The sequence below is a fragment of the Stenella coeruleoalba genome (assembly GCF_951394435.1).
Source record: "Stenella coeruleoalba genome assembly, chromosome: 16".
NCBI classification, from domain to species: Eukaryota; Metazoa; Chordata; class Mammalia; order Artiodactyla; family Delphinidae; genus Stenella; species Stenella coeruleoalba.
Window position 1 is genome coordinate 25,783,046 of NC_137162.1, and position 16,623 is coordinate 25,799,668.

Below are 16,623 nucleotides of genomic sequence, written 5' to 3' on the forward strand. Positions count from 1 at the left end.
AAAAAAACATTATGGAGATAAGCCTGTAGGAATGGGAGGTACTTTCGTGATTCAGAAGGGAAAAGTGAAGACTCATATATTATGCCGGCAGAATTTTCTTCCTGCCCATTGAACTCTGATGAAGACGTGAATAAATGGTTACGTTTTTATGAGATGAAGGCTCCTTTGGTTTGCCTGCCAGTTTTTATCTCCAGAGACCCAGGGTTTGATTTGCGGTTGGAGCACACTCATTGTTTTAGTCATCATGGAGAAGGGGGACACTACCATTATGACACCACCCCAGATATAGTGGAATATCTTGGATACTTCTTACCTGCAGAGTTTCTCTATCGCATTGATCAACCAACAGAGACCCATTAATTTGGGCAAGATTAAATCAACTGATACTCGTTTGACTGATTAATTCATTAATTGATACTAATATAAAGCCTAATAGAAATGATCTCACTACTTAATAAGCCCTATTTTTTTTGGCCTTTGAAATGAAAGGTATGTCGACACTGTACTCTGTATTACTTCACAGATCTATCTGAAAGGGATTATTGGGAACAAAGACACGTGATGGAGATGTTCTTCATTCTTTTTATTCTAAAAAATCAGTCTTATGTTTATAATTAAATATAAACAGGGTTAAGAATCAAGTGATGATTCCTACTAGCTAATGGCAATAATTTACATCTGTATATTCAGTTTTTCAAGTTAGTCTTACAACTGCTAAGTAGATGTTTCTGGGTATTAGAAAAATCAGTGCTGGAAATGTTGATAGTTGTTAAATCTTCCTACTGAATTTTTGAAATCCATTTTAGAAGTCAAAGTACACTTTTTTCATGGAATAAGGTGGTCAGAGGGAGCAACTTTACTCCTTCTGGTGATGTTGAACCATACTCCGAAGTTTGCAATTTGCCTTTAACAAATATTAGCAACCAGACGGTTAGCCATGATTCCTCCTTTGTTTGGACTGTCAATTGGAAGCAGTTTTTGCCTTGTTGGTTATTTGCGAGAAGTGAAAAGAAACAGCATCAAAATACAATCTCGAAGTGAGTATACTTCAATTTATAAATGAGGCTATTGCCGAATATGACTACTATCCTTTATGAAATGTAAAATTATACTTTTACCAATTGTAATGATTGAAATTTTCCTCAGTGTTTTTCTATAACAATCATGAGCCAAAAACAACTCTCTAATCTTGTGACGCCAACACTGATTTAGGAGCTTTTTAGTACTAAGCATATAATAAATTGTCAAGAAATATTTTTTGTCTTTGGATGTTAACTATAACATGTCCTGTGAGTATAAATTCCTAAATATTTTTTTTAATAAACACTAGTTTGTACCAAAAGAAATGAATAAAAATTTTACATTCATAAAAAAAAAAAGAAACTGCAAAGGAGCAAGAATTCAAAGGTGGAGGAGTGGTAGTCTGGAGGCTGTGGGGAATGAAGAGAATGTCGATTCCATTGCCTTACAAGGACATCAGGTGTCTTCATTCAAAAGGACAGCAGAGGTATCAACTCACACCTGTTAGAATGGCTATTATCAAAAAGACAACAAATAACAAATGTTAGTGGAGAAAAGGAAACCCTTGTGAACTGTTAGTGGGAATGTAAACTGGTGCAGCCACTATGGAAAACAGTATGGAGGTTCCTCAAAAAATTAAATATAGAACTATCATATGCAATTTCACTCCTGGGAATTTATCTGAAGAAAACAAAAGCACTAATTAGAAAAGATATATGCACCCCTATGTTCATTGCAGCATTATTTACAATAGCCAAGATATGGAAGCAACCTAAGTGCCCATCAATAGATGAATGGACAAAGAAGATGTGGTATATATATACAAGGAATACTACTAAGCCATGAAAAAGAATAAAATCTTGCCATTTGCAACAAAATGGATGGACCAAGTGGGTATTATGCCAAGGGAAGTAATCAGACAGAGAAAGACAAATACGGTACTACACCACTTATACATGTGCCTAAAAAATGAAACAAATGAACAAACATAACAAAACAGAAACAGTCATAGATACAGAGAACAAACAGGTGGTTGCCAGAGGGGAGGGAGATAGGAGGAGGAAAGAAATAGATGGGGGAGATTAAGAGGTATAAACTTCCAGTTGCAAAATACATGAGTCACAGGTATGAAATGTACAGTGGGGGGAATTTAGGCAATAATTATGTAATATCTTTGTATGGTGATAGGCTTACCATAATTAGACTTACCGTGGTGATCATTTTGAAAAGTCTAGAAATATCCAATCACTATATTGTGTAACAGGAACTAACATAGTGTTGTAGATCAATTATACTTCAAAACAAACAAACTCATAGAAAAAGAGATCAAATTTGAGGTCACCAGAGGAAAGGGTAGAAGTAGGGGTAATTAGATGATGGTAGTTAAAAAGTACAAGTTCCAGTTATAAGATAAATAAATATTGGGTCGCGGACTTTCCTGGTGGCACGGTGGTTAAGAATCCACCTGATGCCAAGGAGAAACTAAGCCCGTGCGCCACTACTGAGCCTGCGCTCTAGAGCCCACGAGCCATAACTACTGGGCCCATGTGCCACAACTACTGAAGCCCAGGTGCCTAGAGCCTGTGCTCCGCAACAAGAGAAGCCACCGCAATGAGAAGCCCACGCACCTCACCAAAGAGTAGCCCACGCTCACTGCAATTAGAGAAGGCCCGCGCACAGCAATGAAGACCCAACGTAGCCAAAAGTAAAAAATAAATAAATAAATTTATTTTTAAAAAATAGTGCTTGATGAGGACTTATAGACCAAAAAAAAAAAAAGAATCCGCCTGTCAGTGCAGGGGACATGGGTTCGATCCCTGGTCCGGGAAGATCCCACGTGCTGCGGAGCCGCTAAGCCCGAGTGCCACAGCTACTGAGTCTCCGCTCTAGAGACTGCAAGCCACAACTACTGAGCCCTCGTGTCACAACTACTGAAGCCCGTGCACTAGAGCCTGTGCTCCACAAGAGAAGCCACCGCAATGAGAAGCCCGCGCACTGCATCGAAGAGTAGCCCCCACTCGCCGCAACTAGAGAAAGCCTGCGCACAGCAACGAAGACCCAATGCAGCCAAAAATAAATATAAATAAATAAATACATAAATAAATAAATATTGGGTTGGCCAAAAAATTTCATTCAGGTTTTTCTGTAAGCTGTTACGGAAAAATCCAAACGAACTTTTTGGCCAACCCAATATTAGGATGTAATGTACAACATGACACATATAATTAACACTGCTGTAAGTTATATATAAAAGTTGTTTAAAACAAGAAAGTTGTTAAGAGAGTAAATCCTAAGAGTTCTCATCACAAGGAAAACATTTTTTTTTCTATTTCTTTAATTTGTATCTACATGAGGTGATGGATGTTCACGAAACTTATTGTGATAATAATTTCATGACATATGAAGCCAAACCAGTACACCTTAAACTTATACAGTACTGTATGTCAATTATATCTCAATAAAATTGGAAGAAAACAAAAGGACAAATGGGGGAAATGCTGTCCAAAGAAGAGTCCAGTTTAGGTAAGGCAGGAAGTAGAGAGAACATTCTATAGCCAGATAAGGAAAATAAGGAAGTATGCTTGGACTTCCCTGGTGGTCCAGTGGCTAAGACTCTGCGCTCCCAGTGCAGGGGGCCTGGGTTCGATCCCTGGTCAGAGTACTAGATCCTACATGCTGCAACTAAGTGTGTACGCGCTGCAACTAAAGATCCCGCATGCTGCAATGAAGATCCCTCATGCCACAACTAAGACCCAGCGCAGCCAAATAAATTTTAAAATAGCATCTATTTGTTAAAAAAGGAAGTATGCTTGTTCTAGAAACAGAGAATACCAGAGGGGTCAGGGGAAAGGTTTTGGAGAGAAGGAGAAAAGCAATTGGATGCGTGGAGCAGAAGAATAACAAAGAAAGATGGGGATGGGAATAAGTGAGGATACAGGGACCCTTGAGTCAACGGTGAAGTCACTGTTGTGAGAAGCTGATGCAAGCTATGGATCCTCTCTCCAGAAAAAAATATATTTATACATACATGCAAATGTTGCATGCAATCTCAGGTAGGTCACAAACTCCATGGACACCCAACATTTTTAATTTTTAAAAATATTTATTTATTTATTTTGGCTGTGCCGGGTCTTAGTTGCAGCACGTGAGATCTTTGTTACAGCATGTTTTTTAGTGGCGGCATGTGGACTTCTTAGCTGCGGCATGCAGACTCTTAGTTGCGGCATGCATGCGGGATCTAGTTCCGCCACCAGGGTTCGACCAGGGATTGAACTCCACACTGGGAGTGCAGAGTCTTACCCCCTGGACCACCAGGGGAGTCCCCCCAACTTTTTAAGGTAAATTTTTTTCTTCATGTGTATTTTATATTTTTTAATTTTTATTTTATATTGGGGTATAGTTGATTTACAACGTTGTTTTTAAGGTAAACTTTTTATTGAAGTATAATATACATGCAAATAATTGCTTTTCCACTGAAAGTGAACTTCCCTATGTTACCAAAAACCAGATCAAGAAGCAGAACATCACCTGCTCCTCAGAATCCCCGCCCTGAGTCCTCTTTCGGTCACTAACCATCCCGCAAGGGTAACCGATATCCTGACTTCTATAACCATAGACTAGTTTGATCTGTTTTTGAATTTTATATAAATAAAATCATAATGATGCATTCTTATAAGTCCGGTTTCTTTCCTCAATATTACGTTTGGGTGGTTCATCCATGTTGGTGCATGGAGTTGCAGTTCATTCATTCTCATGTCTGTATCATATCCCACTGTATGATGTATGACAATTTATCCATTCTACAATCCATAAATATCTGGGTTTGGGACTGTTACAAATAGTGCTGTTGTAAGTACTCTTGCACATGCCTTTTGGTGAACATATGTACACACTCTGTTGGTTATACACCTAAGAATAGAGTTCCCAGGTCATAGGTTTAGCTCTAGTAGATAATGGGTCTTATGTTTTGACAAGGAACAAGGAAAACAGGGATGCAGGGGAAGTGGAATTCATACAAGCTTTCAGCCCGAATTCTAGTATAAAGTTATACAAGATGTTTTGCAATGATCATTTATCAATACTGAGAATGAAATAAAACCACAACAATCAAAGACTGGATGAATAAACCCAAGGGGAGATTCACTGAAAAGATTAATAAAACTTCTGACAAGTCAAGAAAAAAATAGAAAACATAAAATTTTAAGAAATATTAATTGCCAAAACGGACTCAGGAAGACTCAGAAGAGTTGAGGAGACTAATAATTATTGAAGAAACCGGAAAATTACGTTAGAGAATTCTCTCTCCAAAAAAAGCACTAGGACCTGACACTTCTCATGGTCACCTTTCTTTACTGCTTCAAAGAATAGATAATTCCCATGCTATTTAATCTGGTTTAGGACATAGAAAAAGATGGAAAGTTTCTCCAATAACTTTACATAACTAACAAAATCATAATACCAAAACTTAACAAGGCATAAATAAGAAAACTTCAACCCATTTTTTCATATGACTAAAGATGCAAAAGAAAGAAAATCCTAAGTAAATTGCAAAGAGAATCCAATTCTGTGTTAAAAGAAGACACTCTGGATAAGTTAGTATTATTCTAGGAATGGTGGGATACCAAGAAATCTACCAATATAATGCATCTCATAAATAATTCAGTATTTGTCAGAAATCTTTAAAATATGTATACAAAGCCTTTGACCAACAACTCCACTTTTAGGATTCTATCCTAAGAAAATATAACAGTTATGCACAAAGCTTTCACCACAAGGCTATTCCTTAGTGTTGTTTATATCAACAACAAAGACAAAAACAGAAAGAACACAATACAGGGTCAGCTAACCTATCCTCTACATACATATGAAATAACCTATGACAATGAAATAATATGAAGCCATTAAAAATAATGTTGTAGGGCTTCCCTGGTGGCGCAGGGGTTGAGAGTCTGCCTGCCGATGCAGGGCACACAGGTTCGTGCCCCGGTCCGGGAGGATCCCACATGCCGCGGAGCGGCTGGGCCTGTGAGCCATGGCTGCTGAGCCTGCACGTCCGGAGCCTGTGCGCCGCAACAGTGAGAGGCCCACGTACCACAAAAAAAATAAAATAAATAATAATAATGTTGTAGAAAAGTATTTTAATAACAGAAAAATATCCATGCCAAAAAACTGCAATATGGCCTCATGTAGGTTAAAAAATACGTTTCAAATTTTTAGTTTTAGCTATCTGCATTCTCCAGATTTTTTGCAATTATCATGTATAACTTCTCCAATATAGTGATAAGGATGTGAAGCAACCACTTTTTTAAATTCCTGTTTCTTGTTTGTGATTGGGGGTGAAATGTCAGAGAATCACCTTGGCATTCACTTTAGGAACAGAAAGTACTCATTCGTATTTCTCTACCAGCTGGTTGACCCCCCTTAGGGCCCAGCCTGGATCACAGGCCTCCCCACTTCTCACCCAGCTGTCAAACTTTACACAAGATCTCACCCAGTCTACCCCAGCACTGATGCCAGATTCACCCTCCTCAAATACCACTGTACCTGTCACTTCCCTGCCGCAGAACTTTCAATAGCTCCCCACCCTCCCTAGCTTTCCAATTCAGGGCTCCAGAGCCTGATTCAATGTACCTGTCAGATCTTACTTCTCAGGGACTCCCCACAGTACACCCCCTTCACGTCTGTAGTCAGGACCATCACCATCCCACACACATCGTGCCCCTTCTGGCCTCCACATACTTGACTCTGCTGCTCTCCCTTCCAGCCGTGCCCCTCCTCCCCCCACCCCATGCCGCTGCCTAATAAATAGTCCCAACTCTCCTTCAAGGCTTAGCTCAAATCCCCTTTCTTTCATGAAGACTACCCCAGCTCATACCTCTGACCGCAAATGGGCCTACAAGTCTGAACAACATTTGAACTGTTGAAGTAGTGGGCGAAGTCTGGTTTACAAGGCCTTGAGGATTCATCTTCATCATGAGGTCCCCGCCCTGCTGCCTTCCTGCCTAATCCCAGCAGCCCTCACACCAGTCCATTCTCCTCAAAGTACAGACGTTGGCAGATCACCCCCCGAGAGGGACAGAAATTCCATCTCTCACCTTTGTGAGTCTCACTCAGTGTGTCCTGGTTGCCTGCCTGAGGACCCACCTCCTCTACGATGACTGACACCAGAAGTCACGCTGGTGAAGACTGACACTGTCTTGGGACTGTGACCTTACCTGGTATTATCAAATCATTGATAAATACTAACAGCCACTGAAGGTTTGCAGCAGAAAATGAGGATTTTGTCTGTTAGGAAGATCCACTAATAAGAGTTCAGAAAAAGTAGGAAGGCCATTTTGGTATCACAATGTTAAGAGTAAATATTGAATGAGTACTTACTCCGTGCCAGGCAGCACTTTTACATGCATTATCTCACTGAGTCACAACAGCCTTAAGAAGTATATTCCAGGGCTTCTCTGGTGGCGCAGTGGTTGAGAGTCCGCCTGCTGATGCAGGGGACACGGGTTCGTGCCCCAGTCCGGGAAGATCCCACATGCCGCAGAGCGGCTGGGCCCGTGAGCCATGGCCGCTGAGCCTGCGAGTCCGGAGCCTGTGCTCCTCAACGGGAGAGGCCACAACAGTGAGAGGCCTGTGTACCGCAAAAAAAAAAAAAAAAAAAAAAAAGTACATTCCATTCTTATCCCCATTATAGAGGAGGAAACTGAAACTTTGAACAGCTAAGTAACCATAAAATTACTATATGACCCAGCAATTCCACTCCTAGGTATATACCCCCCAAAACTGAAAACAGGGACCCAAACAGATACTTGTACACCAGCGGTCCCCAATCTTTTTGGCAGCAGGAACTGCTTTCGTGGGAGACAATTTTTCCACAGACGGCGGGGTGGTGAGGGGATGGGTCAGGCAGTAATGTGAGCGATGGGGAGCGATGGGGAGCGGCAGATGAAGCTTTGCTCACTTGCCCACCACTCACCTCCTGCTGTGCGGCCCGGTTCCTAACAGGAGGTTGAGGACCCCTGTTGTACACCCATGTCCATAGCAGCATTATTCACAGTAGCCAAAGGTGGAAACAACCAAAGTGTCCATGACTAATGGACCAACAAAATGTGGTATAGCCATATAATAGAATATTATTCAGTCATAAAAAAGAATGAAGTTCTCATATATGCTACAAAGCACATGAACCTCGAACACATTATGCTAAGTGAAATAAGCCAGTCACAAAAGATCAAATGTTATATGATTCCACTTATGTGCAATAGGCATAATTCATAGAGACAAGTTAGATTAGAGGTTACCAGGGGCTGAGGGGAGGGGGAAAAGGGGAGTTATTGCTTCATTGGTACACCTTCTGTTTGGGGTGATGAAAACAGTTTTAGAAGTAGATAGTGGTGATGGCTGTACAACATTGTGAGTATATTCAATGCTACGAAATTGTACACTTAAAATGGTAAATTTTATGTTATGTACATTTTAACATAATAAAACTTTTTTTTTTTAAGTCATATAGCTAGAAAGTGGTCAAGCTAGAATTTGAGCCCAAACCTTTCTGACTCTAGGGCCCATGCTCTCAATCCAAGAGTTTTACTCCCCCTAGAAAAAGCAGCCAACCGGGAGCCAGGAGGGCTGGATTCTTGTCATCACCATCTGTGTGACCTTATACAAGCCTGATCTTCCAAGGCCTCACTTTGCCCAGTTGTTAAATGATAAGATTGAATAGCTTTGACAATCCCTGCTGGTCATAACAGTCCTGACAGTGTCAGCTATGCATTGATTGTGATTTTACAGCATGGAAAATCCCAAGCCTTGACTCCTGACCTAGATATCATTTGCTTCTGGCGCACTCTGGAGACACTGATGGACAGGGAGCGAGGGAGAGGGACCGGCTGTCCACCCCTTACCTAGCCCCTCCCCTAGGGGTTTGCCCTGGAGTCGAGCCAGCTCTTGAAGAAGGCCTCCACTCCTCTCCCCATTCTAGGAGAGGGATCGGGCCTGGCTGTGCTCCAGGATAAACTTCCACAAGGCGAGCAATAACATAAAGTCAAGGTGAAGATCAGGGCAGCCCTTAAAAAGGCCTCCTTGCACCCTAAAGTGGCTGACGCCACTCCACAGCTGTTTGTCCTGCCTGCCGCCACCCGGCCACCATGTGGGTGCTCTTGGCTCTCTTGCTGCTCACCCTCACCTATTTATTTTGGCCCAAGACCACGGGCTCTGGTGCCAAGTACCCCAAGAGCCTCCCATCCCTGCCCCTGGTGGGCAGCCTGCCGTTCCTCCCCAGACGTGGCCACCAGCACGTGAACTTCTTCAAGCTGCAGGAAAAATATGGCCCCATCTATTCCTTTCGTCTGGGTTCCAAGACTACTGTGATGATCGGCCACTACCAGCTGGCCAGGGAGGTGCTTCTCAAGAAGGGCAAGGAATTCTCCGGGCGGTCCAAAGTGGTAAGCAGTACCTATCATCCCTCTTCTCTCACCACTCCCTGGGGATGTTCAGTTCTCCAGGCAAGGCCATGCCTGGAATGACACTTCCAGCTCCAACAACCTGTGATTCTTCCAAAAACAGACTGCCGGTGCTGTGGGTGGGAAGTGACCCCTTGGACCCCATCCAGTCTCTAAACTAGGCAGGAAGAATTAAAGGAAGATTTCATTTTCTGAGCTTCCCAGGAGGTGGGGTGGGGTGGGAGTGGTGGTCTGAGGGCGTCAGGGAGCCCTTAGAACAGTCATCTCACCCGTGAACTGGATGATGATCTCTCTGAGCTTAGACTTCCATAATGAACTGAGAGAGTGCATATAAAGCACTTAGCCCAGTGCCCAGTGCAGGAAGTGCTCAATAAACAGCCTTGATGAATGCTGTTCTTCACACGGAAAAGGGGGGGAGTGATTGCTGTCCTCCGTGCAAAGTTGTGAGGGAGAAAAACCCTGGCTCTTGGAGGGCTGGGATTGCTGTATTCCTGGAGCTTTCTCCAGCTGCTCCAGCCGCAGGGAACTGACCCATGGGAGCACTTTGAGGGAGGATGCTGATGAGCCAGCCTATTGAGCTTTCTGTTTTGCTCCTGGGGGGCAGAGGGGAGTGGGAGTTAACCATCCAGCAACACTGCCAGCCCCCCACTGCAGCACCCAGCTGCTGAGAACTCCCTTGAACATCCCAGGCAAGGCCCCCTGGCTGCTCATCTTTGATCAGACCAAGGGTTGACTCTTTTTACCTTGGACCAGTCAGCCAGGTCTGCGGGCCAACTATCCCCCTTCCAACTCTGCTGAGCTCTTCTCTCCAGAGCAAAGAGGAAGGAGGAGGCTAGTCAGATGGGGTTTGCAGGTCAGGGGATAGAAGAGGGGAGGTTTGGGAGCTTTATGGTTTGGGGGGTGCCTCTGAGAAAAGGCAGCTTGGCCCAAGTCCAGACTGGGTGGACAAGAAATCTGCACTCTCCAGATGCGGCCCTGGGGTGGGCACACAGCCTGGCAATGGAAGGGTAAACTAAGGGCGCTGAGCTGCTGTGCCTTCAGCAGCCTCCGCCCCCAGAGGGCCCAGGGAAAGGCAGGGGTTTGGGCTGTCCTCGGTCTCTGCTCCTGTTCCCGGGACAGGCACAATTTAGAGAGTTCATCCCATCCACAGCTGCCTTCCCCTGGTCAGAAACTGATGAGAAAAAGAGGCTCAGAGGTCACCTGTCACTGACCTGAACCCCAGGACCGCTGCATTCTAATTCAGTGTTCTTTTTCTCCTCGCTCTGTCTCTCTGATGGAGTTGGGAGTGTGAGGTCATAGGTTCTGTCCTACCAAGGCCTTACAGTCATGACGGAGTGGAGCAGGGAGGTCCCACACGGAGGCGGAACGGCAGGTACCTGCCTTCTTCCCCAGGGCTAGGACCGGTGGATGGTGTCTGATTCCTATGTCCTTTCCTGCTTTCCAAAGTTGACTCTAGACATCCTGTCAGACAACCAAAAGGGCATCGCCTTCGCCGACCATGGTGCCGTCTGGCAGCTGCATCGGAAGTTGGCACAGAACGCCTTTGCCCTGTTCAAGGATGGCAACCTGAAGCTAGAGAAGATCAGTGAGTGCCCAGCCAGCCCTGGGCTGCTGGAGGGAGAAGAGGTTTGGGAGGGGAGAGGGTTCTGGATGATTCCATCTAGCATTTTCTTGGCTACCGCTGCCATCTACTGGACATCTGCTCTCTGTCCTTGACTAAGATGGAACTGGTAGAGAGGGGGTGAGGGGCGGCTCAATTCTCCACCCTCATGCCCCTCTCTCCCCTCAGTTAATCGGGAAGTCAGTTTACTCTGCGACTCCCTGGCCACCCGGCATGGAGAGTCCATAAATTTGTCGGAGCATCTCTCTCTGGCGGTGACCAACATAATCAGCTTTATCTGCTTCAACTTCTCCTTCAAGAATGAGGATCCTGCCCTGAAGGCCATATACAAGTTCAATGACGGCATCCTGGAGGCTCAGGGCAAGGAGATTTTGTCAGACATATTCCCTGGGTTTAAGGTGAGGATGAGGCCGGGCCCCACTGTCAGATCTCAGCAGACCCTGACAGCACCCCCAGTTCTTCTTTCCTCTTTCAGTTCAGCTCCAGACCCACCTTTTTTTTCTGACCACCTCAGTCACAGTGACCTCTACCTCCTCTGACTCTTAAAACCTTGCTGCTCCTCTACAGAAATCGGTTTAGCTTTTAAATTATGCATTTGAATACTCATGATAATGGCTCTCGTTTATTCACCAATTGCCATGTGCCAGTACCAGCACTCCACAAGCATTAATCATGCATTTCCCTTGCAAGTGGGTTTTATTATCCCCATACAGTTGAGAATACAGGCTTCAAGAAGTTAAGGAACTTAACCAAGGCTTGAGACTCAAGTCTATCTTACTACTGGGTAAACCCTCAATCAGTGCTGGATGTTTGATTGAATGGGGAAGGGGACGTGGAGGTGACTCCTTTCTCCCTTGTTTGGAATTGTCCTAGTTGTCACTGATGGTCCCATTCTGGGTCCGTATCCTGCCTTCCATTCTGGCTGAAGTTTCGGGTTAGAGTGGGAACTCTCCAGAGTCAGAAAGATAGGATTTGACATTTCTACTTTGCAGATTTTCCCCAGCAAAGCCCTGGAAAAGATAAAGAGTTGTGTTCGAATGCGAAACGAATTGCTGAGTGAAATCCTTGAAAAAAGTAAGGTAGGTGATGGAGCAGAAGAGATGATGAGTTAGGTGGAAAGCATCATGAGAGCAGGGTTGGGTCCATTTTGGACACTGTAGGATCTCCTGCACCTAGCAGAGAGCCTGGCATATAGTAAGTGCTCAATAAAAACTGACTCAACTAATGAATAGGCGTGGAGAAGTGAGGAATTGAAGAGGATCCTAGAAGGGACTTGTCTACCCCCCAAATTTAAAGAGGGCCTAGCGCTTCCTCCTACTTCCACAAGCTCATGGGTCCTGACTAGCCTCACTCCACTCCCTCACTTCCAAGGGGGAGAAGCCTTTGTATCTACAGTCTGGGGTGAGAGTATGGCAGGGGTTGCAGATGGGGTTCCTTCCTCATCACTCTCCCAATCTCACCCAACCAGGAGAACTTCACCAGTGACTCCATCACTAACTTGCTGGACATACTGATCCAAGCCAAGATGAACGCAGACAATAACAATGCTGGACCAGACCAGGATTCAAAGCTGCTTTCAGACAGACACATGCTCACCACCATAGGGGACATCTTCGGGGCCGGCGTGGAAACCACCACCTCTGTGATAAAGTGGATTGTGGCCTTCCTGCTACATCATCCTCCAGTGAGCTTCTCCCTACCCCAGCCTTCCCAACCACTCTTGACCCCAGCCAGACTCACCTCTGCTCCAGAGAGGGAGGAAGAGACTATACCCTCAGGACTTCTTTGCAGGATGAATGGGCTGCCGCACCCCTTACCCAAGCAGTGGTTGGCTCTGGCCCTTGGGTGGAACTGCCCCGTCTTCTGGAAACAAAGCCTGGGCTCGCAGAGCCATCACTGGGAAGGGTCTGGGCCAGTTCTTCTGGATGTGACACTAGGATTCTTCTAAGCCCTTGCTTCTCCTGGGCTTAAGCACCCTGGTAACATCCACCCTGTTCTGGCCCTCAGTTGAAGAAGAGGATCCAGGATGATGTCGACCAGAATATAGGTTTCAATCGCACACCAACTATCAGTGACCGGAACCGCCTTGTCCTGCTGGAGGCCACCATCCGAGAGGTGCTTCGAATCCGGCCTGTGTCCCCCACGCTCATCCCCCACAAGGCTATCGTTGACTCCAGGTGTGCCTTCCCTCCCAGTAACATCCAGCCCACCTGGTCCCTCCTCCATCACCCCACACCCCCAGCTGGGTACAGTCAACCACTGACTACCACTCATCCTACCCATGACCCTATTGACCAATGTGTCTACCACCAACTGACACCCAGTGACTAATCCACAGATCTACCTGACCTCCCTCAGAAGCTGCCTGCTGCCACGTGGAGACATGTGGTGTGGGATGCTCCTACCCAATCCAATAGCCGCAACACACATACATACTCACAGGCACCAGCTCAACATGCATACCCGTGGGCCCTGACAGGCCCACAAGTGTTGATACATAAGTGCTTGGCAGGAGGAGAGGGCTGGATTCATAGTCCACCTGGTAGAAGCTGAGGAAAAGATGAGGGAGTGGACATGAGGGAGTAAAGGGCTCTTTTCCCCAAAGTGGGGGACCACAGAGGCTTGGGGCTGAGCAGGTGGGGAAGGGCAATATTCCAGACCCTCTTTTCCTCTCCCTCCCTGGGGCAGCATTGGTGACCTTACCATTGACAAGGGCACAGATGTTGTGGTCAATTTGTGGGCACTGCATCACAGTGAGAAGGAGTGGCACCGGCCCGACCTGTTCATGCCTGGTGAGTCCCTGTTCTGTCCTGCTCCCTGGCCACACAGCCACCTCTGTGCCCACCTTTCCAGCACCACTTCCCCTCTGTTGAGCTTGCCACTAGCAAACTCCTGACTCCAACTACGTGGACCTGTTGACACCCCCATCCTACGCTAGACTTAGCCAGATTCTTCACAGCTGCGTTCCCACCTTCTCCTTCCACCAACTGCAAATCTCCTCCTCTAAGAAGCCCTCTAGGCATATGTCTCCCATGAAGTCAGCCCCCTCTCCCCTAGGATGGTGGCATTTGCATCTGTTAATACGCCTTCTTTCCATCTGTCCTGAATATTCCATCCCCTCTGTGTGATTAAGGGCTACCAGAGAGCAGGGCTGTATCTCTCCTCAGACTGGGCCCCCCTCCCCCAAGTAAGGTGGTCCATCTTCTCAGGGTGGGGTCCCCTGGGCAGGACCATGTTGCCCCCCCTCCTCTGCTTACTCCTGCCCTGGGCCCTGACTGACACCTCCCCATGTCCACAGAGCGCTTCTTGGACCCCACGGGGACCAAGCTCATCTCGCCATCGTTAAGCTACTTGCCCTTCGGAGCAGGACCCCGCTCCTGCATAGGTGAGATGCTAGCCCGCCAGGAGCTCTTCCTCTTCATGACCTGGTTGCTGCAGAGGTTCGACCTGGAGATCCCGGATGATGGGAAGCTACCCTCTCTGGAGGGCAACCCCGGTTTAGTCTTACAGATCGATCCTTTCAAAGTGAAGATCAAGGTGCGCCAGGCCTGGAAGGAAGCCCAGGCCGAGGGTAGCACCTCGTGACTCCGCCCTGTGTGACCCCACAGCACGGAATTAGAGGAGCTCCCCCACCTTCCCCAACCATTCCTCCCTCCTCCCCACCCACTCTCCCTTCTTTTCCAGCCTGCAGCCCTGGCAGTGCTGTGCATAAACAGTTGTGGTTTTTTTTTCAGAAGGTCCCTGAGCAGCTCGTTCATTTGTTTGTTCACTCATTCTTTCAGAGAGTATTTTATTGAGCACCTACTATGTACCACTCACTCACTGTCCCTGGACCCTCAGGCTCCCTGGTCTTACATGAAGCTTACATTCTAGTGAGGGCTGACAAATGAGCATTTCAGAGACTCATAAGTACTTTGGAGTCAATTATACTAGGTGCTGGTGATATGAGGGGAATGGCAGAGGTGGGGGGCAGCCACTGTGAATGACTGATTGGGGAAGGCGTGAAGATGGCGGGGGGAAGGTGTCCCATGCTGAGGGAGCAGCAGGTGAGCAGTTCTCAAGGTAGGAGAGGTCATTCAGTCTAGAGCAGAGCCAATGAAGGGAAGAGTGGTCCCTGATGAGGTCAGACTGCAGGCAGGGTCAGGTCCCATGGAGTCTTTCTAAGTAGCAGGAAGGAGTTTGGGTTTCTATTCCAAGTATGAGAGGAAGTCACAGGAGGGTTTACACATTCAAGTGGAAAGGTCTGGTTAATATTTTTAAAAGATCATTCGAGTTGCTGAGTAGACACTGGTCTGCAGAGGGATGAAAGTGGGGGCCCTGGGGAGGAGGTTGTGCTGGTCCCGGACAGAAGGATGCTGGTGGCTTAGACCCTGGTGACAGCAGTGGAGATGGCAAGAAGTGTTGGGATTGAGTTTACATTTTGAAAGCAAAGCAGATCATGTTTGCTTTGATCCACTCATCGCTGCATGTATCTCAAAGCTTTGGCTTTGGGGAAGTGTCTATAATCCATAAACTCAACCCACAACTACCCATTCCTCTCGTCTTGGTCCCCAAAGACTGGTAGGTCTCCTTTTCCTCATTCTGTACTGGGGTAAACACCGCCAGGAAAGGGCTTTCACGGCAGCCTCCCGCTCAAGTGCTCAGGCTCTGCCCCTGCCCCCCACCCCCAAACCCCAGGAAGTCTGTAAATGCCTCACTAGAAAATGGAGCCCCGACTTCTTCAAACCTTAAAACCGACATCTTTAAACCTTGGCCGCTGGCCAGTCCGCAAATGAAAGGTGTCCTGAGACGCCCTGGGAGAAACTGACCCTTGCCCTTTAGAATAGAGAGAGGCCTCAACCCCAGCTCCCTGGCGCCAGCCAGACCAGGGTCAGATCATCAGCGACCTGGTCCTTCCCTTCTGACTGGAGGAGGGCTCTGGACGGGCCGACAGGGCAAGCCTGAGACTCCGCCTGGCCAAGTTCCAGGGAGAAGAAATCAAGGGAGCCCCCGCAAGGAGGGAGGGCCAAAGCTTTCCACCACAGCAGCCTCTTCTTTCTTCAAAGAGCTTTGCTAATCCAGGGGTAGTCGACCATTCCCCACTGCCCCCCAACTCAGTGCTGGCCTTCACTGGCCCGTGACCCTAAGGCCTTGCTAAAGAGCCCAGTGGAGTCGGTGGGCAGCTGTGGCTGAGCCCAGCCTCCATCATGGGGAGCCTAGAGAGATGCTGCCACCACAGTGAGCTGATGAGAAAGGGGTTAAACTGGAGGTGGCTCCCTCCTTCTCCCGGGTTCCTCTGTCCCCACCAGCTGCTCGCTGGTCTAGAGCCAAGCTACCCTCAGCTCAGAGCAGAGGGGAGCTGACCGGCTGGAGGAGAGTTACTTTCTCCAAATTTGCTCAGAATCTGAAAGGCATTTTGCAGACTAGTGGGGAAGAGATAAACAACATCCCCTGTAGAAGCAGTGCATGAGTGTAACTGGGAAGGAAACATCCACTCTCCTTGATTCAGACCATTGAATGGCAGGGAAATGAGAGGCTTTCATT

General features: G+C 46.7%; 1 protein-coding gene and 1 pseudogene across 2 annotated transcripts; both read left to right on the forward strand.

The window, feature by feature from the left end:
- The first annotated feature begins 31 nt into the window (after positions 1 to 31).
- LOC307175447 (ester hydrolase C11orf54 homolog) lies at positions 32 to 360 on the forward strand (annotated as a pseudogene). The gene has a single exon. The product of its transcript is annotated as an ester hydrolase C11orf54 homolog (transcript).
- An 8,510-nt stretch (positions 361 to 8,870) lies between these two features.
- On the forward strand, positions 8,871 to 14,834 carry CYP17A1 (cytochrome P450 family 17 subfamily A member 1). Its single transcript, XM_079899998.1, has 8 exons — positions 8,871 to 9,461; positions 10,926 to 11,064; positions 11,269 to 11,498; positions 12,093 to 12,179; positions 12,569 to 12,784; positions 13,108 to 13,277; positions 13,789 to 13,892; positions 14,399 to 14,834. Exons 1-8 carry the CDS (start codon positions 9,165 to 9,167, stop codon positions 14,683 to 14,685), a joined length of 1,530 nt encoding a protein of 509 aa, XP_079756124.1. The 5' UTR covers positions 8,871 to 9,164; the 3' UTR covers positions 14,686 to 14,834.
- Positions 14,835 to 16,623: the final 1,789 nt, after the last annotated feature.